Source organism: Sceloporus occidentalis, unplaced genomic scaffold (genome assembly GCF_023333645.1).
Source record: "Sceloporus occidentalis isolate IW3139 unplaced genomic scaffold, rSceOcc1.0.p SCAF_14, whole genome shotgun sequence".
NCBI classification, from domain to species: domain Eukaryota; kingdom Metazoa; phylum Chordata; class Lepidosauria; order Squamata; family Phrynosomatidae; genus Sceloporus; species Sceloporus occidentalis.
Genome location: NW_028316994.1, coordinates 7,689,201 through 7,715,650, shown reverse-complemented (window position 1 = coordinate 7,715,650; position 26,450 = coordinate 7,689,201). Strand labels below are relative to the sequence as shown.

Sequence of the window (26,450 nt, the reverse complement as noted above, 5' to 3'; positions counted from 1 at the left end):
GATGGCAATGGCGGACCTCCTCTGAACAAATCTTGCCAAGAAAACCCCATTTTAAGTTTATCTTATAATGCCATAATGTGGAAATGACAGCAAGGCACACAACAACAACAAAGTGACACCTTTGGCTGAGATAGTGACACTTTTGCTTTGCGAAACACAGGCTGCATCCACACTGGAAAAATAATTTGGTTTGAAAGTGCTTTAACTAACTGCCATGGGTGAATGCTATGGAATTCTGGGAATTGGAATTGGAGGGCCCCACAACACACTCCAATTCCCAGAATTCCATAGCATTCACCCATGGCAGTTTAAAGCGCTTTCAAACCGAATTATTTCTCCAGTGTGGACTCCCAAAATTTAATTCCTGACTGTGCCTTTAAGACCCAACTTTCTGCCTCTCATCACAACACCAGCAACACGTGCCTCCCCACGTGCTTCCCCTTCTCCTCAGCCGCCTCCCGTGCCCCCCTCCCTTCGCCCCCTCATTGGTCAAAACTGGGTCAGGCTCCGCCCACCCTCCGCGCTGCCATTGGCCAAATCTAGGTCAGAGCCCCACCTGCCCCATGGCAGGCGCACATGACAGAAGGAGACGGCTGGAGGGGGAGCGTGTTTGCAAAGTCTCCTGCTCCGCCGCCGCTGATTGGTGGAGACGGGAAGGCTGGGACACGCCCGCCTTGGCCTCCCGGCTCCGCCCACTTGCGAAGGGAGGGGGCAGAGTGGAGCAGCAGCAATCATCATCATCATCATCATCAAAATAAAGTGCTTGAAGGGAAGCAGGTGGAAGAGTTTGTGTAAGCTGCCCATATGTACACACACACACACACACACACACACACACACACACACACACACACACAGAGGGGTGTTCTAATTATGTACAGTATATTTTGCAGATCTTATTATATATATAGATATAGTAAAATATACATAATTAGAACACCTTAGTTGGAGAGTCCTCTTGAAAGGGACACATGTCTCTATCTATCATCTATCTATCTATCTATCTATCTATCTATATAAAATCTATCGATATTACATGGGTATGTGTCCCTTTCAAGAGGACTTTCCAACTAAGGTGTTCTAATTATGTATATTTTGCAGATATATGTGTATGTATGTATGTATATATAATCATCATACATCATATATTGTTATTTTAAAAGGGACACATGCCTATATACAGTGTGTGTGTGTGTGTGTATATATATATATATATATATATATATATAGTAGGCATATGTCCCTTTCAAGAGGATTCTCCAACTAAGATGTTCTAATGATGTATATTTTGCATATGTATGTCTGTATAGTCATATATATAGTCACCTAGACTAGACCCCACATACAGTTATCTTGAAGAGGAGACATGCCTACATGATATCTGCAAAATATACGTAACTAGAACACCTTAATGGCGGCCATAAAATGTTGGAGGGCCTTTTGGAATTCTTCCTGGACAGAAGCTTGAAAGATTCAGGCCATGTCCTGGGAAAGGAGGACAGGCCTGGTCACCCTGCAGTCGAGGCAGCACTTGCTTCGTGCCTTGGAGGAGATCTTAAGTCCTGCTATGGAGGACATGCAATGGAGGACCTCCTGGACAGAAGGTGGAAATGTCAGGCCATGTCCTGGGAAAGGAGGACCAAGTCCGAGAGAGAGGGGGGGCAGCCTTTTCCTTCCCGGAGGGCTTCTGGGCTCCCCTGCCTCAGCCATGCCTTTCCCTCTTGGATCCCTTTCAATCTAATGAGATCTACTAGTGGCTTTCCTTTCCTTAATTCCCTGGCAGGCCCACGAGGGAGAGGGAGGGAGGGAGACACGAGGGCCAGCACGCAGAGCCCTCCTCCTCCTCCTCTCCCTCCAGTTTCTCTGCTGCTGCTGCTGCTGCTGAGTCCCTGCAAGGGAGGCACACTCTCTTCGTTCTCAGCCACCTTTTGGGGAAGGAAGGAAGGAAGGAAGGTCCTCCTCGGAGCCGCCGGTTGGCTGCTAAATTTGGAGCCCCCGCCTGCCCCCCTGGAGCCTGATTTCAGAAGCAGAAGCAGCGCTTGGAGAAGAGCCCCTTTGGCTGCTGCTGCTGCTGCTGCTGCTCAGAGTCCGGGGCATCTTCCTCCTCCTCCTCCTCCTCTCTCCGCTGCTGCTCTTGCTGCAAGCCTTGAGCCTGTCCCCTCGATCTGCCTCTCTTCCCTCCCGGAGCCATGGCTCGCCCGGCGGCCCAGAGCAGCCCGGCTCCCAGCCCCCTGCTCTCCTCCTCGCCCTCCTCCTCCGCCTCGCCCCCCGGGGCCCTGGCCAGCCCCGCTCCGGCCGCCCTCAGCCTCAAGAGCCTCCTCCAGGGGCCCGCCGGCAAGAGCCCCGAGCGCAGAGCCAGCAAGGAGCACCTGCTGCTGGGCAACCCAGGTCAGTCCTCCCCGGAGCCTCCCAGACAGAGCCCCTGCCTGCCCTCCTCCGTCAGCCCCGGATGAGGGCACTCTCCCCGGCCACGGGGCCAAGGGCTCACTTTGGGTTCTTCTCAAGCACTCTAGATCCATCCATCCCTCTCTCTTTCATCTATCTATCTTCTCTCTTCTCTCTCTCAGTATCTTGTCTATCTACCTACCTTCTCTTTTTCTCTTATCAGCCTATCACCTTTGTCTCTATCTATATTCTCTTTTCCTTATCTGTCACCTCTCTCTCTCTCTGTGTGTCATCTGTCTACTCTTCTATCTATCTATCTATCTATCTATCTATCTATCTATCTATCATCTGATCTATCTGTGTATCATCTCTCTCCTTCTCCCTCTCTCCAACCATCATGTTTGCCCTTGGAATAACAACGTTGCTATTAGTCCCATTTTACAGCTGGGGTGCTTAAGGAGAGTGCCACCGTGCTTGCCATGCCCAGGTGCCCGGCTAGCTCTCTCTGGGTGCCAATTGGCCTCTCCCTCCCTCCCTCCCGCTGCCCCCCTGCACTTGCCATTCCCTGTTGTAAGTCCAGTCCTCTCTTTCCTGCCTAAATATCACTGTCCTGGCATGCCATCAATGTCCTGCCTTTAATTTAAATCAGCAAAGAATCTTTTGGGGTACTTTCAAAGACAGACCATGGCAGCACAGTGACAGCTCTGGGGACATGGGTTAGTTTAGCCAATGTACATAATGCAGAATGTAGATGCAGAGCACAGCTTGGGTACGTTTTTTGCAAGGGTGGGATCCATCTCCAGGATTCCCCTGCCATTGTGGTTGGCAGGATTCTGGCTGAGGGATTCTGGGGATGCATCCACACTGGAGAAATAACCTGGTTTGGCACCGCCTTAACTTGTTGTCTGGCTCAAGGCTATGGAATTCTTGGAGTTGGAGTTTGTTGTGGGCCCAGAGCAAAGCAGAGCTCTGCTCCGGGCCCCACAACAAACTCCATCTCCCAGAATTCCATAGCCTTGAGCCAGGGCACTTAAAGCAGTGCCAAACCAGGTTATTTCTCCAGTATGGATGCAGCCAGGGATTGCAGTTACAAAAAATCTAACTTTCCCAACTGCATAACTGCTCCTCTACTGCCATCCCCATCTCTCACCCTCACGCAACCCAAGGTTTTTAATCAACCCCATCTCTGCCACCTTCTCCAGGTGGCAACTTCCATGCCAGCCTAGGCCTGCATTGGTCATACCTGTGGTGCCCCTCTGGCATGTGTGCATCTGTTTGTTCCTCTGTTTGTCCCGATCCTGAACACTTTCTACTTCTTTGAATGTGCCATGCAAACATCACCCTCCACCAAGAACTGAATAACTTAAAATGAAAAAGCACAAAATCTGTGGCCTGCATCATGCCAAGGCCTGTTTTGGGGGTCACAGTGGATATGGCACCTTCTTGGTAATGAGATGCACTGTGTTTCTGCATTCCCATCCCATTGCACCTCCAATTCCATCCAGATGGCCTGCAGAATCTGAACAGTCAGCTTTGCTTTCATTTTTGTCTCCTTCCATCTGGGTTTTGGGACTGGAGCTGGCGTGTGGGTGGGGGCTGGGAGGAGGAGGAGGAGAGCTTAAAGGGAGTGTTTCTTCCCACGCAGTGTCCCCATTTCAACTGGACTTTTGAAATTAATGTGGTGTTTCACGCTTTAATTCTATCGCCAGCCCTATGAATCCCTGCACAAATCCCCCTCCCAATGCATTTGGGCTTAACTGCAAAACCTAAAGGACTTCTTTGCAAGAAATACACTCGTCCCTCTATATTTGTGGCTTTGACTTTTGCAGATTTGATTATTCATGGATTTGCTTAATATGTCCTCTCTAGGAATATCTAGGTCTCCAGTGTAACTCTATGGTCAACTTTAATCAAAAGTTGCATGGTAAAACTTAGAGGTTCCTAGAGGAAACACTCCACTATGCATTTGTAGCTCCTCCAGCGCAATTCTGTGGTCAATGTCTGGCAGATGTTGACCACAGAGTTGCATTGGACAACCTAGAGATTCCTAGAGAGGCGTCCTCTTGTTATTTGCGTTTTTTTCACATTCATGGGGTCCTGTGCCCCTACCCCAGCAAATGTGGAGGGACGAGTGTATCTCATGGGCAGAGGTTCTTTTTTTGGGCTACAGATCTGAGAGTCTTCAAGAACCATGCTGGTTGGGGGATTCTGAGTGTTATGGTCCTCCCAATGGATATACTGAGCTCTCCTGGCCTCATACCACCGACTTTATGTATAACTGCACAGGTCTCCCTTCTCTTCTGGAAAGGATTTCACTAAAGATTTGTGTATGTGTTGGTTTAAGGAGATGGGGGATGAAGTATGTTTTCACAGGAAGGAACTAAGGGCTCAGATGGAATAGTATGCATTGGGAGGATTCAGACAGAACCTCTGGGTTATCTTGAAGATAAGAGGACTCTTTTCCCACCACTGATGTTGTCCAGATGTTTGTGTGGTCCATCTCCTCTGACCTGGGGAATTGGAGAAAGCTTAAGTTCAGGGCAGGTTTGAGAGCCAATCTTCCTGAAGATCTGAGGAAGAATGGTATTCCAAAGTCAAGCAAACGTTAGCTTATTCCATCTCTACTAAATCTTTCAAAATGCTGGGTGTTGTCGTACATTGCTGTTCTGCTGTTGTTAATTTTGAAATTTCAGTTTTTAAGACCTTGCTTTGGCTTGTGTGTCAGTACTTTGCAATGTCCATGGATAGGGGTTTCCCCCTACAAGATTATGATGATGATGATGATGATGATGATGATGATGATGATGATGATGATGATGGAGAAAAGGAATAGGTTGCAAGAAACTCTTGGCATGGATTGGTTGGAAAGAAGGCAGGAAGAAGCATCCTATGGAATATTGACGTTTGTAGTTGGTTGTAAATAGAGAAGGCTCACTGTCTTACAAAACTACACAACAGTTGCTGTTGTTGTGTGCCTTCAAGTCATTTCTGACTTATGGTGACCCTAAGGCAAACCTATCAAATGCAAGGGTCAAACTACAATCATTCTGCATGTAAAGAAGAGAGATCGAATAAGTATAGGTGCGAAGGGGGACTGGGGAGCTAGGAATTGAAAATCCTGGATTTGGGGGCCAAGAGAAGGCAGGCAAAAGAGGGGAAGATCTGGGAACCCTGGCATCTCTGTCTGCTGGAGAAGCGCCAACTCCATCTTATGGAATATTGGGATTTGTAGTTGGTTGTAGAGGACAGAGAAGGCTCAAAACTACATGGCATTGAGCCACAGCAGTTACAGTGGTGTCAAACTGCATTCATTCTGCATGTAGAGAAGGCAGGTTGAATAAGTATAGGTGAGACGGGAGAGCCAGGATTTTAAAATTCTGCATTTTGAGGCCAAGGGGAGGCAGGGGAAGATTTGGGAACCCTGGCATCTCTGGCTGCTGGAGAGGTGCCAACTCATCAGGGTTTTCCAGGGTGATCCACCACCAAGCGGCAGTTTCTGTACATGCATGCACACACACACCATACACACTCTCTGTTACATCTGCTGGCTGGCTGGCAGCAGTAAATCCCTTAAAGCTGCACACAGCCTGGCCACGGGACGCAGCAGGAGGGAGGGAAACGTGCAGGCGGAGTGGAGCTGGGGAGTGCTCTGCCCCGGGAAACACTCTCTCACAAGTCTTTTCGCACGAGCAATCGGGCAAAGAAGGGCAAGGAGGAAAGGCTGGTACCATCACAGGGGCATTCAGGGTGCCACCCAGGGTCAACGCCTCACCACTAAGGGAGGGAGAGAAGGAGTCACAGGAGAAGCCTAGTGAGCAGTACCCAGTGTCCACAAGCTGGCACTGAGTCTCTGGTTGGCACACATCATGGGAGGAGGACACACCGACGCTGATGGTGAGTATTTGGTTACTTTCTGGGGTGAAGAGGAAGCCCCTTAAGGCTGCCTTGGGAAGCCAGGCCAGCTGGGGAGGGGGGAAGGAGAACCACATTGTATGTTTGGCACAATTGCATTTATGACAAAATTGCATGTTTATTTATTTATTTGCTTTTTGCTGGATCTAGATTCTACATGGAGGTCAACTTTTTCATTTTTAACAGTATCCCCACCACCATCACTTGTTCATGATATACCTGTCAGGCAGTATGCACTAAACAGAGGCTTCTGTTTTTCCCTCTCCACAAGTGCAAAATATTCTTTGAATGCAAGGAGGGAAGCATAGATGAGCATGAATTTGAACATGAGCCTAAGTTGTTATTGTGGTGGTGGTGGTGGTGTGCTTTCAAGTATCATAGTTATGGCAAACCTATCATGGGGTTTTCTTGACCAGATTTATTCAGAGGGAATTTGCCATTGCCATCCTCTGAGGCTGAGAGAGTGTGCCTTGCCCAAGGTCACCCAGTGGGTTTATATGGCTGAACATAACACTGAATTTAATTTCTGGTGGATGCCCATCCTGGCTACCCAATGTCACTGTTTTGCCCTTCTGGTGGTTATTACTGTACAGGAGAGAATGGCAATGATTCCTCTTTAAAAGAGAAAGTAAACAGGAATTGGGCAGAAAGCAGCTGCAGGTTTATCTGTTCCTAATAACTCCAGCTGCTAAGAAACTAATTTGAACTTGGTTTGTTTTTCTGTTTAGTTTTTTCTCGCCCCCTTCATTTTTGGTCAGGCTCCAATGTGATTTGCATCCTAAATGTCTTTCCTTGGAAGTAAGTCCCACCACATACAATGGATTCCCCCTCCCTTAAGTTAGCATGCATAGGGTTGCAGTTTTGTCCTATTATATCTAGAATTCTCTGCTGTCTCAGGAAGATCACTTTCAACAGCTCTGCACTCTCCACAGACCCAGTTATAGTATTTGTTATTCCTATTTCATAGAAGAGGACAACTGAGGTGCTGCTAGCTTCTTTGATGGCTCTCTAGCAGAGCCAGGATTAGTAGTTATGTCTCTCAACTTCAGATTTATTTGGATGATGTTGACTGTGAGAGCTATCTGGCTGAAGTTGACCTTTGAATTTGAGTGGCCAAGACTGATGCAAGCAGGGCAAGGGTAAAAGGACACTTTGGACTAGATGTGTGAAGTGTTGGAATGATAAGGAGTTGGTACTAAGAAGCAAAGTTGGGAGTGTTGACAGAATGTTTACACATTTATTTATGTATGGTACTGTATTGTTCTATCACTGAATTCTCTCTGTGCTGTGCTTCCTTTCAGTTGTTTATACTATAAATAGTCCCGTGCTATGTCATTTATCTCATAAGTTATCTCTCAAAGTAGGTTTATCCCATTTTTTAAAAACTGTATGTTGCTCCCATTCGACAGATGGGCAAAACTGAGGATTAAGAATGTGCCCACAGCTGCCCCTGTGAGGACTGAATTAGAAACTGCCACTGCCTAACACTTTATTCTTCCAAACCTCATTGACATATTGTCATGGCACCAATTTTGGCTTGGAGATGAGGGGTGGTGCACTGGGAAAAGAGGAGGAGAGAGAATGACCTGGGATAAATCAGGGTGAGACAGTTGTTCAGGTTCAGGAGCTGGGTGCAGGTTTAACCTAGACAATCCATGGGGTGTTTTGGGTGACTCACCCAGTTTCGGGGCACCGGCCTGGTGTTGCCAGAGCCTGTCAGCTGGGTCTGGACGTCTGTCCCACGTGTCCGGGCACAGTCAGGGCTCAGGTATGGTGTGCCACTCCCAGGGCTGCCTGAGCCTCGTGCAAAGGGTTGGGCACCTTCAGGAGTACCTTGCCCTGTAAATAACACTACCACCAAAGCTTAAGAGGCCAAGTCAGTGGGTGGTGAAGCTGGCATCTGGGACTCCTCCTTGGGCACATTGGGAAATAGGTGAAGCTTCTTGCATTGAAGTAAAGTTGATGAACTTTGCGTGTGTGTGTTTGTGTGTAAGAGAGAAAACAGGAGTGCTGGAATTATGTGAGAAAACATCCAAGGAGTGGTGGCTTCATGAAATCCAGAAGTTCCTTGTGTTTGGTCCAGTTGTACTTGTGTGCCCTGGTAATGCCGTTATAGAAACAGCTGTTGTTGTGTACGTTCAAGTCATTTCTGACTTGTGGTGACCCTAAAGTGAACCTGTCATGGGGTTTTCTTGGCAATATTTGTTCAATTTTTTGTTTGCCATTGCATACCTGTGAGGCTGAGAGTGTGTCTCTTGTCTGTGGTCACCCACTCGATTTCCATAGTCAAACGGGGATCCAAAATATCTTCCACAGTCATAGTCCAACACTCAAAGCAGTACACCACACTGGCACCTTCTAGAAACAGAAAAGTGGTTTAAGAGTGCTGGGCTTTTTGTATCCCCTCAGTCATTTAAGCACTATGATGCTGGAAAATGTAATGAGTGACCCTTAAGATGACTCCGAACTCCTGGATCCTTTGGTATAAAGAGCACAACTTGTCCTTGTAGGTTTAGAGAAGACTAATGACCCAGCATGAAGGGAGGGGGGCAAATAGACCTTTCAGCATCAAGGCTAATGGTCAAGGTCTTTAACAGTTCAATAGAAAGTTACAGACAGAGCTTGGGTTTGTTATTTTTCAGGAGCACAATGGACCTTTAGTATCTGGTGGGGTTTGGTTTCAGAACCCTCCAAGGATAACAAAATCTGTGGATGCTCAAATCGCATTAAATACCATGGTATAGGAAAATGGTGACCCTTATATAACATGCAAAATGAAGGTTTGCTTTTTGGAATTTATACATTTTAGAAATAGTTTCACATTGTGGATGCTTGAATCCATAGATAAAAAATCTGTGTATATAGAGGGCTCCCCAAGCAGGGATTCTAGGAGCTGTGGTTAAAGAAAAGAAGGCCTTTGAATCATAGAACTGGAAGAGACCACAAGGGCCATTCAGTCTGACTACAGTTTTTTTTTCCAGCACTGGTTTGGAGGTCAGGATATGAGAATATGAGTAAGAAGAGCAGATTGAGTCTTTTGGGTTTTCTCCATGGTGTGTGTCTGTGCATTTCTGTGTTGGGTTGTTGTTGTTTTCCTTCAAGTCATTCCCAACTTATGATGACCCTAAGGTGAAGCTATCATGGAATTTCTTGGTGAGTTTCTCCAAAGGGAATTTGCTATTGCTATCCTCTGAGGCTGAGAGAATGTGACTTGCCCAAGGTCACCCAGTGAGTTCCATGGACAAGGTGGGAATCAAACCCTGGTGTCCTGAGTCATAGTCCAATGCTCAAACCACTACGCCCACACTGGCTCTCATGTGTGTGTTAGGGCATGGTAGGAAATTAACATTTTTGATAGGATTGCATCTGAACAGCACTAGAGGGTCATGTGCAGTTTCTCTCTCGCTCCCTCTCTCTCACACACACACACATGCACACCCCAGGGTCACCCTGTGGCTGTCGTTGCACCGAGGCCAAGGAGTGACGGAGGGTTAAAGGGATTCAAATTCAGGCAGGCAGATGGGCTGAAAGAACTCCAAGGGAGAGGGAGAGGCAGCGAGTCCAATCAAGTGTGGCCAGGCACAGGGGTCAGCCGGGGTGAGGCAAGCACTCACGTTTTGCTGGTGAGCTGCACGCAGGCCGCCAGGACTGGAGAGAGATAGGGATGGGGCCCTCTCAGCAGGTTTTGGCACCAGCATCTCTGCCTCTATCGGGACACAGTCTCCTGCCTTTCAGAGCTTTCTGCGCCATGTATCTGTATAATCCATCCATGCCTTTTATCGCCCGCCTATCCTTTGATCTGTCCATACATTGACAACACACATGGGCTTATGTTGTGCCCATAGGCAGGGACTGTACAGAATGATGAGTTCATCTTTTTAGCAAGCGAGTGCTGTCTGTTTTGAGCCCTCCAGCTATAAGAATGTAAGGAACAGCGAAATAAATACACGATGGGGCCCAAGGAAATGGGCAAGGAAAACCCATGTGCAATCACGCAGATGCTGGCTGCAGTTCTTATGCTTGCTGGTACTGAGAGACGGGTGGGAGGTCCTCCTTCCTTCACTGTCCAAGGCTAGGTTGCCTGGGGTTAGGTCTGTGTCCAGAGAATGGCATGGCATGGCTCAACTGGAGAGTGGCAAACACCTGTCCAGGTTCATCTTTTTCAGTTTGCACTTAGCACTCAAGAAATTCAGACACAAGAACATTCTTGGTTTGCATAACCAGTTCCAAGTGCCCTGTTTACCTGAGCTTCAAAAAGCCTGGAGCCTGCAGTGGCTACCTCCTCACAACTAGATAAACACACAAAAACTTTACAATGCAAAGTCTTGGCAATGTTTCACTCATCAAGTTCTAAATCTTTTTCCTCCTTTGGGCTGTGGGAGGATCCATTTCTTTTCTACTGCAAAACCCTTTACTGCCCAGATGTGTGACTAAATGTGGACTCACAAAGATTCTACTGTCTTTTCAAGGTTTTATCTATCTGCCAGATAATTTTACATTTTCAAATAATCTGTGCATTTGTTTCATCTGGGTACTCTGGATAATCTCTTTTATTTAGTTAGCATGGAACTGAAGCATAACAAGTCTTGGTGGAACAGTACTAACTGGCACATGCTTTTATACACCACTGGCATCTCTCCAGTAACTCCTGCAACTACACTCTTAACAAGACTTGGGATGGCTTGTGGCAAGAAAAACTTTGTCACGCAAATGCACCAGTTGTGTATTTCTTTCTCCTTCAAATACAGTGATAACATTAGAGAAGTGTAAATGGAAATGGATGGGGCAAGGGGAATGTCTGCAAAAACAGCAAAGGTTATATTGAAGCTGAATGTGTTGGAGCAACAGTTCGACTTCTGGAGGGATAGCTGCGTTTAAGATAGGCCTGTATATTGTGAAATCAGACACAGCTCTGCATAAAACATAGCTTTCTTTAGATATGGATATAAAATCTCCTGTGGCTTAAACTTTCAGTTCTGCTTCCTAACTGTAAAGAAGTGTAAACATTTGTAGTTGAATTTATGTTACTTGCCTTTTCCTCTCCTCTGAGCTGTTGTCTTCTTCATATCTGATTGTGAGTAGTTTTATAAATCTCTCTCATGCCTCATTTATGCTGGCAATGGTGTAATAAGTAGCACTATTTACTCTATACAACATATTATTAATAGCAAACCTGGTCTTCAGTGACAAATATTCTTGCAAAGAGAACATTAAGTATGGAATCCCTTTTTCCTGCTGAGAAATGGATTTTTTATTAGTGATTTTGATGTGTTTCTTCCTGCTCCACTATTTCCATTACCAACAAAATATAAATTTCCCAGACGTCATAAAAGAATTACATTCCAGTCTCTAGGTTGCTTATTCTCATTTTCCATCAAACTTCTTTTCATATTTTCGGTTGAGACCCTATTAGATCACCACACTTAAATGTTTCCCATCCCATCAGTCTTGCTTCTTAAGCCAAATATCTCCTACCTTCTTCCCTTTTCTGTCCCATTGCAGGTGTTATCAAAGACAAGGAACGCAAAATGGAAGATGACCTAAGTATTTCACGGCCAGGACACTGTGCATACCTGGGCTCACTCCTCTGGGAGCGCACTCTGCCCTACAATGAGATTGAATATGTTGACTTGGATGAATTTTTACTGGAAAATGGCTTGCCCCCAAGCCCAGCCCATCAACCCTTTTCTCCAAGCAGCCAACCCACTCCTTCACCTTCCAGTGGAGTTGTCGTGGACCTTAGCCGTCCGGCTTCTTGCGCATCGTCGTCTTCTGTCTGCTCTTCCTCCGGTGAAGGCCTAGTGGGTAGCGATTATGACCACCACTGCAGCAAGACAGGTAAGCTTCCTGGACAGTGGGTGGGTGGTGAGGAAGAAATGACAAATGTGGTTTTCTTGTTTTTTGAAAGTGGTTCTTGAGGGACATGTGAGAGTTTTTAAAAGTCTATTTTCTTATTTTAGGATTTGAAAAGTCTGTTTTCTTTTTTAGGATTGACACATTATATTTCTCAGGTATCCACAGAACATGAGCTAATTATATGTCTAAAAAGGTAGATGAAGCACAAATATATGAGGGTAAACATTCATCCTGCCATGATGAAAACCTCAGTCCCTGACAAGAGCATGCTTGGTTGATTTGTCTTTATGTAATGTGTAAAACAGCAACCAATTGCAAGAAAAAGAGTCCTAGCAGAAAGGTGTGACCCTTCAGTGCAGGAGTGGGCAATGTGTAGGCCTACAGGTGTTTATGGACTACATCTCCTACTATCCATATCCATTGGCTTTGTTGTCTAAGGTTGATGGGAGCTGCAATCCAGAGTTGTCTGGATAGCCACATATTACCCACCCCTCTTAGTGGATGCGACCACTAAGTACCAGTCCATATTGTCATATCCTGTTTGTCTGAAATGCACCAAGAATTAAGGGAAAGTGTACACATTGTACAAAAATTGATGTAACAAAGGCTTTTCTCTTGTAAAGTTAGTGAAAGATGGAATGAAAAGCAGCATAGGGGAGACAGACACTTTGGAGCAGGAAAAGGGTTAAACAATTATTTCCTCTTGTTGCTTAAAGTTCTGGTGGCTGTATGTTACCTGATGCCAGTCTGTCTCTTATCCGCTCCTTGTCAAAAATTCAGATTTTGAATAAAAATAAAATGTTGGAATTGTGCAAAATGTCCATTGTTTATTCCAAGTGCAAAATCTGGTTTGACATCAACACCTTGGATATAAAGACAGAGGACTTTTGTCTCTGGTTACGAGGAATTAAGCCTGTTTTATGTGCCACCTACCTGGCTGCAGAGAGAATTGGTGGCTTCTAATCTCTTTCCAGAATGCACATAGTTTTCAATCCAAACTCCTGGTTGCCATGATAATGGTAGCCTTCTCCTGTCAGAAAGAACGTGCTTAAAGTCACCACTCTGGTTTCTATTTGTGTCCTTGCTGTTGAAATAATTGTGTATATGTAGCAGATACACAAACATGCACCGATCACCCTGGAACAAAGGAAAAGGACATGTTGATCTTGTTGAGTAACAGGAAGATTGGTTTTTTCGCCTCCTCCTAGTGTATGGAAACAAGTTTCTTAATGCATGGCCAGCTATTGCAGATATTTAGAATTTCAATAGTACTTCCAGTACATTGATAGTATTGGGAGTTCAGGAGATGGAATCTCAGGACAGTTGGTCCAGGAGCAATGGATGCCACAGTATTGCTCAACCTAAACAGGTGAGGACCTGCTCAATTTATTGGTAGCAGTTCTGTGCTTATATTAGTTCATAGGGAGGTAAAAAAAAACCTTAGAACTCTTTCTAATCACATTATAAAGATATGTGAGTGAATGCTTTTTTTGTGGCACTGCAGATGTTGCTGGACTGCAATTCCCATCATTCTTGGCACAAGCCACACTTGACCAAGTTACTTGGAGGGTTACTTGTTTCCCACTTCTGGTTTAACTAACAAATATATGATACATTAAAACCTCATGAGTTTTGGTAACTTATATTTTGGGGATTGCAGGAGAAAAAAATTAACATTGCTCGCCTTGAGAGTATGTCTCACCCATCTTTAAGATGCCAGTGACTTCTGAAACTTAAAATTTATTTACAGAAATTTAAATTTCTTTAAAATGTTGCAAGCATTCCCTAAATCTAATTTTCTTTCAAACTGTCTGTTTGGGTTGACCTAATATTCATATTTTATTGCTGTTGTGTCCTAAAGTGTGTGTATTTTGATTCGCAGTGTGAGGGAGTACTGTTCAAACTGTCTATGTGTATATTGTTGTGGGCTCCCCCCTCCCCTCCCAGGTCTGTGAAGCTTTGTGTTCATAATATTTTATGCAGCATTTTGATTTTGAAAGTTACATATGTGATTTTGATTCTGAATGTCCCTTTTCTGCTTTCATTTAGTCGTAGTTTTGGTACGAAAGGAGGGTTGGATATCATGAGATGTTTGGGTTTTTTGGAAATGTAGAGTTGGGAGTCTAGCGCTTGTGGTTATGGAGAAAGAAATTGGGGGAGAGTCCATCCCTTAGTGAATTACATCGAGACCCATGGGATTCATGTCCTCGGGGAATGCCCCACAGATCGCAGCCGCAGAACTCCAAGTTGACTCCCAGTTGAGTCGCAATGGTAACTCATCACACCAGTAGTGGGAAGTGTACCACTGATGTCACAAGGTGATGTAATTTTAAAAGGAGTTATATAATCCACAGATATAAATTTGGTAAATGGGGGGAGGTGGTGGTTCTCAAACCACAAGCCTTGACAGTATGTGAAAAGAGAGACTACCTGATCCCATAGGTCTCTCTGATATTATTCCTTCTTCCCTCTTGCATGGCTTCTACTTGATCTCATTTGGATCCTGATTCTTCAACTCTCTATCTTTCTTAGAGCTCAGTAGCCATCCTGGCTGGGAGACCAAAAACCAAATATTTCCAAGCTCTTCCCTTTCTCCCTTTCATCTCATAGATGTAATCCAGATATCTGGACTCTCATCTTTTCTGACCCACAAGCCAGAGAATGCAGGTGTTGTATCTGCATGTTGTATCAGTTTCATACCACTTTAACTGGCATGGCTCCATCCTATGGACTCCTGGGATTTGTAGTGTGGAGAGGTGCCTAGAATTCTCTGGAGACAAAAATTTCAGCTTTCTGGCAGAGAATTCTATGGAGTTGATCACGCGGGATGGATCCTGTGCAGAAACTTGGTTTAAAGTGAAACAAAAAACGTAAAGCAGGTTGTTTTTCACACAACATTTGGGGTTAACCCGAAAAGAAATTAGAAATAATCCACAAAAGCGGGTGGTTTTTCAGACGTTTGCCTCAATGAGAAATAACGCAACATTAATCTGAATGCAAAGTCAACAAAATGCATCTGTTCCTTTTTACTTTTGGGAGCTTCTCGAAAGTAAAAAGGAGTGTGTTCTGTAGATTTTAAAATCCCATTTCTGCACGGGATTTAACCAATTTGCCTGTGTGATAAAGTCCTATGTACCACATCAAATTACAAATCTGAAGATTTCATAGGATGGGTATCGGACAGTTAAAAGTTGTATGAAATGGATACAACCATGTAATGAAGACACAACCCTAGATACTTCTGCCTCATCTGTACATCACTAATCTCCCATCACCTATTTCTGTCTCAGAGAACCAATTTTTTTTTACTGTTTGTCGCTTCCCTTTCAAATTTCCTGGAGGTCCTGGTTATAAACACCCCATTTGCTTTCCTTCCAGCTCTAGGTACTCTTTCTGGCTCCCCACTTCCAATTCCAATTCCTGTATTTCCTTATTCCTTCCCTGATGCCCTAGACAGCTTTCAGACTAGGAATGACTCAAGCAACCCTCCATCAACCATGGAGCCAATGGAGAGGGATATTGGCAGTTGCAGTCAAATAACAAATTTTAGAGGGATGCAAGATTCCCATTCCTAATTTATGCATTATGCACTATGCAATTATGGCACTGCAGTAGCATCCTATGGGATCTGAAGTGTTGCATTAAGAATTCTCAGCAAAATCTAGTGCTTCACCAAGGTACAAATCCCAGGATTCCTTATGCAGCTATAAGACAGGATGCAGCAATGGCAGTCAAAAATGGCTTCATATTGCTGTAACTGTGTGAGAAGGTCCAAAATTAGAATTTAAGAACCCTGACTATCAACCATTATTCCCCTCTAGACAGTCTTGTATATATAACCCATAAATCCTAGTTGCCAACTGTTCCCTCTCCTCAAAATAGTAATGCCCCTTCTTCCTCCAGATTGCTCAGACCTGTTTATGACTTTGCCCCGTTATTCCAAATTCCTGGATACTAACACCCATACACCACCAGAATGAGACTCTGGGTGCATCTACACAGTAGAAATAATGCAGTTTGACACTGCCTTAAATAATAATAATAATAATAATAATAATAATAATAATGTTTATTTATATACCGCTTTTCCAAATTAGATCAAAGCGGTTCCTATGGAACCCTGACATTTGTCATTTTACTTTAGCCGTCTCTGCCAAATAGTGCTGGTGTTTCCCAAAATGACAAACCCCTTGATTCTGTAGGACGGAGCCATGGCAGTTAAAAGTGGTGTCAAACTGCACCATTTCTGCAGTGCAGATGCAGTCCCAGTTTGGAAAAAGAAGGTAATGCAGCTCTGCTGTGAAGGAACTATAGCCAACCACAGCTAAGCAGAGGAAATATCTTCTTCTATGCAAAGCCTGAAACAGTTAACTTTTTTGATTACCAGAATCCCCAAATCAGCATGGAAGAACCACATAATTTGGGGGATTCTGGGAGTTGTCAATAAAGTAATCTTTCCAAACTCTGCCTGTCTGTTATAATGTCACACTGTGAACATCTCACAGAAATAAACTGCAGCAGACCGAAGGCACCTTTAGCAACCAACAAGCCAATATAGCTAGCCTATAAGTTTCTAGTTCAGGATAAGGCTGGGAAAATTAAGTTCACCCTAAACTGCTGGACTGCAACTCTCATCATGCCTGACTACTGGGCACAAGGGCTGTGGCTGATAGGAGCTGGAGTCCAGTGACATTTAGGAGGTCACAATTTCTTCCTTATTTGAGTTCCTCTCCAAACCTTCCCTCCTTTCACACAGCCCAATGACTTTTGCCTGACTCTGCTGGAGGGGGATTCTGGGAGTTGTAGTCCCAAAGCAGAGTCAGGTTGTTTGAACACTGGACTATGATTCTGGAGACCTGGGTTTGAATCCTGGGTCAAACCTTGGGCAAGTCACATAATAATAATAATAATAATAATAATAATAAGTATTTGTTATACTCTCAGGCTCAGAGGAAGGCAATGGTAACCCCCCTTCTGATGAAATCTTGCCAAGAAAACCCTATACTAGAGTCGCCTTAGGGTGACCATGCATCCTCCTTTCCCAGGACATGCCCTCCATTTGTGGGCCCCACAACAAACTCCAACTCCCAGAGGCCTTGAGCCAGAAAAGAGTTAAAAGCGGTGCCAAACTGGGTTATCCCTCCAGTGTGGATGCAGCCCTGAGGGGCATTCTTTTTGGGCGGAAGGCTGGGGGTGTCCTGGGGAAGGAGGACGCCTGGGTGACTGTGGTTCATAATGGTGGCGCTGGTGCTGGGGAATCCCATGGCATTGGCGGCGGCGGCGGAGGTGTTGTTGTCGTGGGCCTCCTCCTCCTCCTCCTCCTCCTCTTGCCCGGGCAGCCCGGGGCTGGTCTCGTGTCTCTGCACGGAGGCTCCTCTCTCCCTGCTCACGTTCCTCGCCCTGCTTCGCGGAGCACATGTCGCTGGGCTGGGCCTGCTCCCTCGCCAGCTGGCAGGCGGCGCCCTTCCCGGCGCAGGGCGGGCCCAGAGCAGCGGGGCACGTGGGGATGCGGCGTGTGCGAGGAGGCCCCGATGGCGGCGGCCAGGAGAGGGAGGAGGAGGGAGCGGAGACTGGTGGTGGAGAAGCCTCCTCCTCAGGCGGGCCTAGGCCTCTCCTCTCCCAGCCACTTAGGCCTGAGGGAGAAAGAAGGAAGGGGAAGCAAGGTGTCCTCCTAACCCCAAAGGAGGACACATAACCCTAATGGAGGACGTTGCCAAATAAAAGCTTAAAACACTCCTAGAAATGTCAGTTCATTCTTCTTAGGCTCAAGATGGAGGACGTTTTAAAACTCCTCCTGGATAGAAGGCCGAAAAATGTAGGGCATGTCCTAGAAAAGGAGGATGGCTGGTCGCCCTGAGAGGGAGCCCTCCAGGCAGCCTCAGTTCACCAAGAGGAGATGTTATTATTTAATATAATAATAATAATAATAATAATATAGTCTATATTAATTTAAGTGTGTGTGTGTGTGTGTGTGTGTGTTTAGAAATTACTGACAGGCTTCCTGAAGAGCGAGTGTTTGTGGTTGCCATTAGCCAGAAACAACTTGAAGGCACTTGCCCAGACCACAAACCTTCCCTCCTGAGTGAGCCCATTAGTGATTTCTAAACACACACACAGGATAGGCTTGTTGTGTGCCTTCAACTCGTTTCCAATTTAGGGTGACCCTGAGGCAACTATTATAGGCTTTTCTTGGCAAGATTTCATCAGAGGGGGTTTGCCATTGCCATCCTCTGAGGCTGAGAGAGTGTGACTTGCCCAAGGTCACCCAGCACATTTACATGGCTGAGGTGGGATTCCAACCCTGGTCTCTAGTCATAGTCCAATGCTCAAACCACTAGGCTACACAATGCTACTTTTGCTACTGTGCCCTAAAATTTTGGGGGAGGCCGCCATTAGTTGTGCCACACATTGTTTTATTATTTATTTACGCCACATCTGCACTTCAGAAATAATTCCAGTTTCACACCACTTTAACTGCCACAATTCAGTGTCATAGAATTCTGGGAATTGTAGTTTGTTGTGGCACCTGAGCTGTCTCACACAAAACTAACATACCCAGAATTCCATACCACAGAGCCATAGCCATTAATTAATGTCAAATGGGATTATTTTTGCAGTGTGGATACAGCCTTAGAATGTTTTGAGTGTTGGACTATGACTCTGCAGACCAAGGTTCGAATCCCAGCTTGGCTGTGTAAACGCACTGGGTGACCTTGAGCAATTCATATTATCTCAGCCTTGGAGGATGGCCATGGCAAACCCTCTCTGAAGAAACTGGCCTAGAAAACCCCATGTTAGGGTTGCCATGAGTAGGAAACAATCTGAAGGCACACAACAAACAACTCCAGCCACAAAAGCTCTCAGAGCTGTTTACAGATTGCTAATTTGACATTTATCTGCCCTCAGGTTTACAGACTAAAAAAGACATGACACAAAAAGAAAAGGGAATGGCAGTGGGGAAGGGAGTGATTCTTCTCTTCCTTTGAGTCATGTTGTTGTTGTTGTTGTTGTTGTTGTGTGCCTTCGAGTTGTTTCTGACTTATGGCAACCCTATCATGGGGTCTTCCTGACAAGTTTCTTCAGAGGAGGTTTGCCATGGCCATCCTCTGAGGCTGAGAGACTGACTTGCTTAAGGTCACCCAGGGGGCTTCCATGGCTAAGTGGGTATTTGAAGCCTGGTCTCCGAAGTCATAGTCCACCACCATGGTTTAATGCTATGGAATTCTGGGAATTGTAGTTTTATGAGACATTTACCCTTCTCTGTGTGAGACAGCAGGTGCCACAACAAAATACAATTCCCAGAATCCCATGACAACAAACCATGGCAGCTAAAGCAGTGTCAGTCCTAGTCCAATGCTCAAACCAGTACACCATGCTTGCTCTTGCCACACATTGCCTATGGGATTTTCCAGGTTCTTGGGTGTGTTGTGAGGGAGTCCAGACAACTCCTTAGAAGCCAAGTTTGTGTGTGTGAGTGAGTGAAATTCAGTGGGTTGTAAGGCAGGTTTAGAGCTCTCAGGGGATAGGAGGGATAGGATCCCAGGGGTCTTCTAAAAGGGGTGTTGGGGGGATCTAATGGAGTCTTGGAGACCATGCATATGATGTTGTGGAAGCCCCCCCAAATCCTAGCCAGGATCTCCAAGGTAGCTGCAAACTTGAGAAAATTAACTAATAAAATAATACATTTGGTCCTCCGCACCCACAGATTTCTTATCCAGGGTTTCAACCATCCACAGCTTGAAAATATTTTAAATATATATAAATTCCCAAAAGCAAATCTTGATTTTTTCCCCATTTTATTATAAGGGTTACCATTTTACTGCCCCATTATATTTAATAGAACGTGAGCATCCACAAATTTTGGTGTCCATGGAGGACTTGGAATCAAACATCAGAGGATACCAAAGGCCCACTATACTGTTCTCTGAATCCCTCAGCCACTATGCCACATACAGTATCCACACTGGCTGCGGATTTGGGGGGGGGGGTTGCTCTTTATTTTTTAAAAATAGCTTTTCTAAGATGAAAGACATATTTAGGGGTAGCTGTGTTGAAATGGCTTCTGCCTAGATGGAGATATTTTATTTTGTTTGTTTATGGGATTTATATCCCACTTTTCTCCAAAAATGGGATATCCCTCTGTACCATCTTAACTGAGAACAGCCATCTTGACAAAATGCAGGCCTGTGCCTGTGACATGTCATTTTCTCCCTCGTGTATGATTTTTAACACCTTTCCCTGATGAAGAAGCCAGTGGAGCTTCAAAAGCTTGCATCATGCATTTTGTACATTTTGGTCATCCCAATAAAGGTTTTTGTTTTGTGGATTTCTTAAACTGTACAACCCCGGTGAATAATCCTGCAACACCAGCTGTAGCCCACAGTAGCTTATGCCATAACAAAATTTTGTTGCCTTTAATGTGCGGTTGTTGTTCGGCTTTTACTTGTTGCTGGAAGGGGATTGTGAACCAGGATTCATGTTTTTAATTGATAGACAGACAGACAGACAGACAGACAGACAGACAGAGATAATTAGGGGTATTTCAGTAGGAGCTGGTCTATGGGATTTTTCAAAAGGAGAGGGATCTAGTAGCAATCGTTGTGCATGTTCAGGGGGGGCTTGTCGGGGGGGGGGAACTAAGCATTAACCAAGGGAAAAAGCATTAAATTTGAAGAGTTTGGCACAAAGGGGTCCCCAGCTGTGGTTCAAAACACACTGCAGAAATAATCCAGTCTGAGACCGCTTTAACTCCCCTGGCTCAATGTTAGGTAATTCTAGGAACTGTAGTTTTGTGAGACATTTAGCCTTCTCTTGTCATAGGGCTCTGGTGCTACAATAAACTACAGTTCCCAGGACTTCCTAACACTGAGCCAGGGCAGTTAAAGTGGTCTCAAACTGGATTATTTCTGCAGTGTATTTTGGACCCCTGACACTCTTTTGTGTGGGGCAGAAAGGGGGAAGGCTAGTAGAAAGGTAGTCATAGCGCTTTAAAAAAGAGAGAGAAAAGAGAGAGTGATCTAGTGTGTGTGTTTGTATGTAAAGAGATTATTGGGTTCTGCAAGGGATCAGGTTTAGGGAAAGCTGCCTAGATCCTTAGTTCCCTCCAGAGCTTGGAAAGAAAAAAAATATTGAAATACAAACTCCCATCATCCTCCATCCAGTCTGGCCATCGCAGAGTGGAGTGATGGCAGGCCAAGGACAGGAAGCTAGATATTGGGATTTGAGAAGGATTTTAATGTGGGTATTTGTGGGGGAGGAGAAGGTGTTGAAACATCAGGGATATGTGTTCTTGGAAGGATTGCCAGAGTTACACTTGGTTAGACTTAGGTCTAGAACACACTGCAGAAATAATCCAGTTTGAGACTGTTTTCACTGTCCAGGCTCAGTGCTAGGGAATCCTGCGAATTGTAGTTTATTGTGATATCTCACAAAACTACAGTTCCCAGAATTCCCTAGCATTGAGCCAGGTCTGTTAAAGTGGTCTCTTTTTTGGGGGCTGGGGGGGGGGCTGGCTGGGGGATTCTGGAAGTTACAGTTCCCCCCAAAAAAGAACTTGAGCTACCTCTCTTGCACACTCTCTGGTGCACGTGATAAGTCCACAGCCTTGGGTGGCTATCATCACATAGGAGAAATGGCTCCAGAAGCCACCACCCTCCTTCAGATCCTTCTTCTCCCCCACTTCCATCCTCCAATCTGCTCAGCACTGAACAGATCCATTTAGCCCACGTGGCCAGCCAGCTGGATGCTGCCTAGCGTGCGGTGCCATTCCCAATACAGGTTCCATGATGCTTTTTTAATCTCTCTGAAATTTGCCACCCCCTCTCTGTGTGTCTTTAATCCTTGTGGTGTGTGAGTGTGTGTCTGTTTGTGGTGGAGGAAGCTGTCTGAGTACCACAAGGCAGTGCATGTATGTGTCCCATTGTCAAGTCACACACCCTGCAGCCCTATCCTTCCCCTACAGTGTCTTTTCTCTCTACCTTCTCTGAGGGCTTTGCAGTGGGAAGATCTTAGGATGGCTATTTAAAATAGGTGTGTTTGCTTATAAAGGACTCCGGGTCACATGCAGAGTTGTGGGACAGAGCAGACCCGGCCTGCTGCACTGCAGATAAACATACCTGAGGCACTGTTGCTGCCCTCTTGTGGCTTTTTTATTTGTATGGAAACTCACCTGGGTTTTTCTCACCTGCCTCCTTCACCCACCTCAGGTCCCATCACCCCTGTGTCCCGAAGCACGCCCAGCCCGGTGGACCCCGAGGCAGTGGAGGTCCTCATGAACTTTGACCCTGACCCAGCGGACTTGGCACTGTCCAGCATCCCAGGACACGAGACCTTTGACCCCCGTAAACATCGGTTCTCTGAGGAGGAGCTGAAGCCCCAGCCCATCATGAAAAAGGCCCGGAAAATACAAGTTCCAGATGAGCAAAAGGTGAGGACAGGAGCTAATGTACACTGATGCTCCCAGACAGTGTGGGGTCAGTGTTACCACTTTGGATTCAAAAACTGCAGCTAAAACCTTTGTGCCAAGCTTGACAAAATTATTGCAGTTCAGAGAATCCCCCAGCCACCTTGTCATGCTGACTGAGGGATTTTCTGTAGTCCAGAACAACCATTTGTCCAAGCTCTAGTCTATAGGTCTTTCCCATTTTGAAGAATGAGATAAAAACACATTGCAGAAATAATCCAGTTTGAGACTGCTTTAACTGCCCTGGCTCAATGCTAGTGAATTCAGGGAACCATAGTTTTGTGAGACATTGAGCTTTCTCTGTCAGAGAGCTCTGGTGCTACAATAAACTACAATTCCCAGGATTCCCTAGCACTGAGCCAGGGCAGTTAAAGTGGTCTCCAACTGGATTATTTCTGCTGTGTGTTTTGGACCTTAGTTGATTTCATCCTTCTCTTCCTTTGTCTCTATTTTTTCTCCATGAGTGCAATTTATTTCATTTCATCCTTTATGTCTTTTATCTTCTATGATTAAAATCATTTTAACAAGTCAATTACAAAACAACCCACTAACAATAAAAAAGAGCTTGTTATGAATATAAGATGGGGGGATGAATACACACCCCACCCAATGTTATACTCATAACAACCTTGCAAAGTAGATTAGGCTGGGGCAGAAGAGAAAGATCCAAGATCACTCTGTGAACTTAACAGCTGATCGGATGCAAAGTACTTGGGATCACATCCCTACAGTGACTGAACAACAAAACTCTGATTGTTAAGTTTTGTTGTTGAGAAATTTTAACTGAGACTGGAACACCTTAGGAAATTGATATATGATTAATTTCATTATTATTTAAAAATATTTATATACCACTTTCACATAAATTGCACCATTTTCTCAGTGATTCAGCGCAATTTGTCTGAATAAAATTATCAAAAAGAAAGAAAGAAGAAAGGAAAGGAAAGGAAAGGAAAAAGAAAAAGGAAAAGAAAGAGCAGTGCCCTCAATAGCTAAATTGTATTTAGCTGACAATTGTGTATGGAAATTTAATACAACAGAAATACATGAACAGCAATAAATTAAAATAAATTTTAAGGAAAGCTAACCACAAAATTAGATAGATATCTTCAGCATGAATAAATAAATGAATACAGCATAAATAAATCAACATAAATAGATATAAAAAAAGCATTTTGAAGAAAGGTTTGAAAATCTTGTTCCAACTAGAACATCCGCAGCAGAGAGGACTCCACCACCTCTGTAGGCAATTGGTTCTTGACCACTCTTACAGTCAAGAAGTCCTTCTAACGTTCTATTGAACTTGCCCTCCCATAACTTAAAATCATTAAACCTGGTTCTGTCCTCTGAGGCAGTGGAGAACAGGCTTGTATCCTGCTCTCTGTGACATTCCTTGAGGAGAAAATCTGCTTTCAAATCCCACAAAGCTCTTTGGGTGATCTTGGATTGGCGACTGCCTCTGAGCTTGAGAGGGCTACCTTCATACCACATTAATGTAAGGATAAAATTAAATGGAAGATCACATAGGCCCATTTCAGAAAGGACAAGATTAAAAGCTACCCAAAACAGCTTGGTAGAAGACTTGAGCCCCTTCCAGTTCTCTGATTTTATTATTCTCTTTTTTTGGAAGTCTTTAAACAGATGTTGGGCGGTTGGGTGGGCTTAGTTGTGCATGGCAGCGATTTGGACCAGTTTGCCCATGTCCAACTTGTAAGATTCTGCATTCATTTGTCCCGAGTGTAAAACTGTCTCAAATGAAAGATTATTATCATAAGTGCTTTCAGAATGGAGTTGGGTCCACAAATGTTTCAGAGCTGTTTTCACATGAAGAGAACTGTGATGTGACATTTTCTAGTGTGCCCCATTGTGTGTTTTGCTTTTTCTGACCTCAGTCCCCCCCTTCTTGTCTCCTTTTCTGTTTTGACCAGGATGAGAAATACTGGAACAGGCGCTACAAGAACAATGAGGCAGCAAAACGCTCCCGAGATGCCCGCCGCCTGAAAGAGAACCAAATCACCGTGCGGGCAGCCTTTCTGGAGAAGGAGAATGCTGTCCTCCGCCAGGAAGTGGCTAATATCCGCCAGGAACTGACCCGCTACCGCAGCATCCTCTCCAAGTATGAATCTCAGCATGGCACCTTGTAAAACCCATGGCAAGGATGCTGCGATTTTCTCTACCGTCCCACCATTGAAGTGGTGGTGGGGCCACCCTGGTTTTTCAACCCTGACCCCCGTCTTCCCGAACCGGGCAAACAAATAATCAAACAACAGATGTTTGGAACGAGGGGGAAAAGGTCCGAAGCGGGCGAATTCCCCTATGCGGGGACTACCGTGGTCCGGGTGCAGGACAGAAGGGATAAGACTTCGTAGGGTTGGCACGCGCTGACCCTTTGCTAAGACGAGGGCAGTGACTTCGAGATGTTGAACTTGGGCATCGTAGGCACACGGAAAACACACCGCAAAAAAACCAACAACACAAGGGCTCTATAGCACGCTGGAAGATGTATTGCACACACACACATACACACACACACACTGTCTAACATACATACACTAGAGTTTGGCTTGTTGGCAGACTTTTCTATCTTAAAGGACAGAATTCAACTGCAGATTTCTGCATCTGCTCACTTCTGTCATACGTGGCATTTCGGCCGGTGACCCGTCTGGCCCCAGGAGGTGTCTGGCGTGTCAGGACGGCTGGGTTCGTTTTCTTTCTTGCTGTCTCTTTGACAGCTGGTGCATCTTTTTTACAGCAGGTGTTTGCACACAACTTACCCATCCCTTCTTCCCTTTCCCCTTTGACTTCTTGTGCGAGGCAGCACTTGAGGATTTGGAAATTGCAATCAGCTGCCCAATGTGAACCTTGGGACCCAGGTGTTCTGGGCTCCCATCTCACCCTGTTGAGCCATGAGGTCCTACCAAGCCCTTCATCAGAGAACCCAGGAGTCCTGGCACCCTGAAAAAGAGGACAAGGAGGAGTTGTTTCTTTTGATGCCAGTAAATCTCTTCTGCCTACAAAATGCCAAATTTAGAACAGCAAAAGAGTTGCACACTTATATTTTTTCCACAATTGAATGAAAGGAGCTTTGTGTCAGAGGGCAGATATAGGGGGCTATTAGTTCAACTATTCCAGTTTTCTTACTATGATACCTTTTTTTTAGTTCAAAAGCAAGTGATGGTTTCTGTTCCCCCCTGCCTTCCTCATGTTTTGTCTCCAGCACTGTCTGATGTCATCATATGTACAGAAACTCAAAACACAAAACCTCATTGGTGACCCTCCATAAATATGAACAGATATATATATAAATATATGATTTTCTCTTTTTTTGTAAAAACAAACAATATATATATATATATAAAGAGAGAGACTCCAGGAGAGACTTGAGAGATTAAACTTTGTTCTTCTATAGGGGAAAGGATGGTTCTTTCGTACAGAAAGGGAATGGGGAAATAATGATCTTATCTCCTTTGGGGAGGTTCCTGGTCTTTTTAATTTTCCATGTAATAAGTATTGCTGCGGACTTTTGAAAGAAATTGACAACGGTGGGAGACTTTTTCAAAAGGATGTTTACAATTGTATACTGTGAGCAATGAGGAATAAAGAAAGACAGGATTTAAAAAAAGAATACCTAGACTTCTTTTATGTTTGTACTTATGTGTCTGTGTGTTGATACAGTCCGAAATCGAATTCTTGGGTTGGAGAGACACAGAACCAAATTAATATACATGAGTGACTTGCCAAGTCAATGCGTTTACTCTGGTTGGAGATAACAATTATGTTGTCAGGTTTAGGCTACAATAAACAAACCTGAGTGTTTCTATGTTCTTCATCAGCC

General features: G+C 44.9%; 1 protein-coding gene across 2 annotated transcripts; it reads left to right on the top strand.

Annotated features, from left to right (window-relative positions):
- The first annotated feature begins 1,914 nt into the window (after positions 1 to 1,914).
- On the top strand, positions 1,915 to 26,250 carry LOC149303732 (D site-binding protein-like). Of its 2 annotated transcripts, none has more exons than XM_089481195.1 (4): positions 1,915 to 2,388; positions 11,800 to 12,135; positions 22,359 to 22,579; positions 24,544 to 26,250. In XM_089481195.1, exons 1-4 carry the CDS (start codon positions 2,190 to 2,192, stop codon positions 24,757 to 24,759), a joined length of 972 nt encoding a protein of 323 aa, XP_089337321.1. In that variant the 5' UTR covers positions 1,915 to 2,189; the 3' UTR covers positions 24,760 to 26,250. The 2 variants fall into 2 exon arrangements, with proteins under 2 accessions (XP_089337321.1, XP_089337322.1); XM_089481196.1 differs by lacking the exon at positions 1,915 to 2,388 and adding an exon at positions 4,719 to 6,279 and having other exon boundaries at positions 24,544 to 26,249.
- Positions 26,251 to 26,450: the final 200 nt, after the last annotated feature.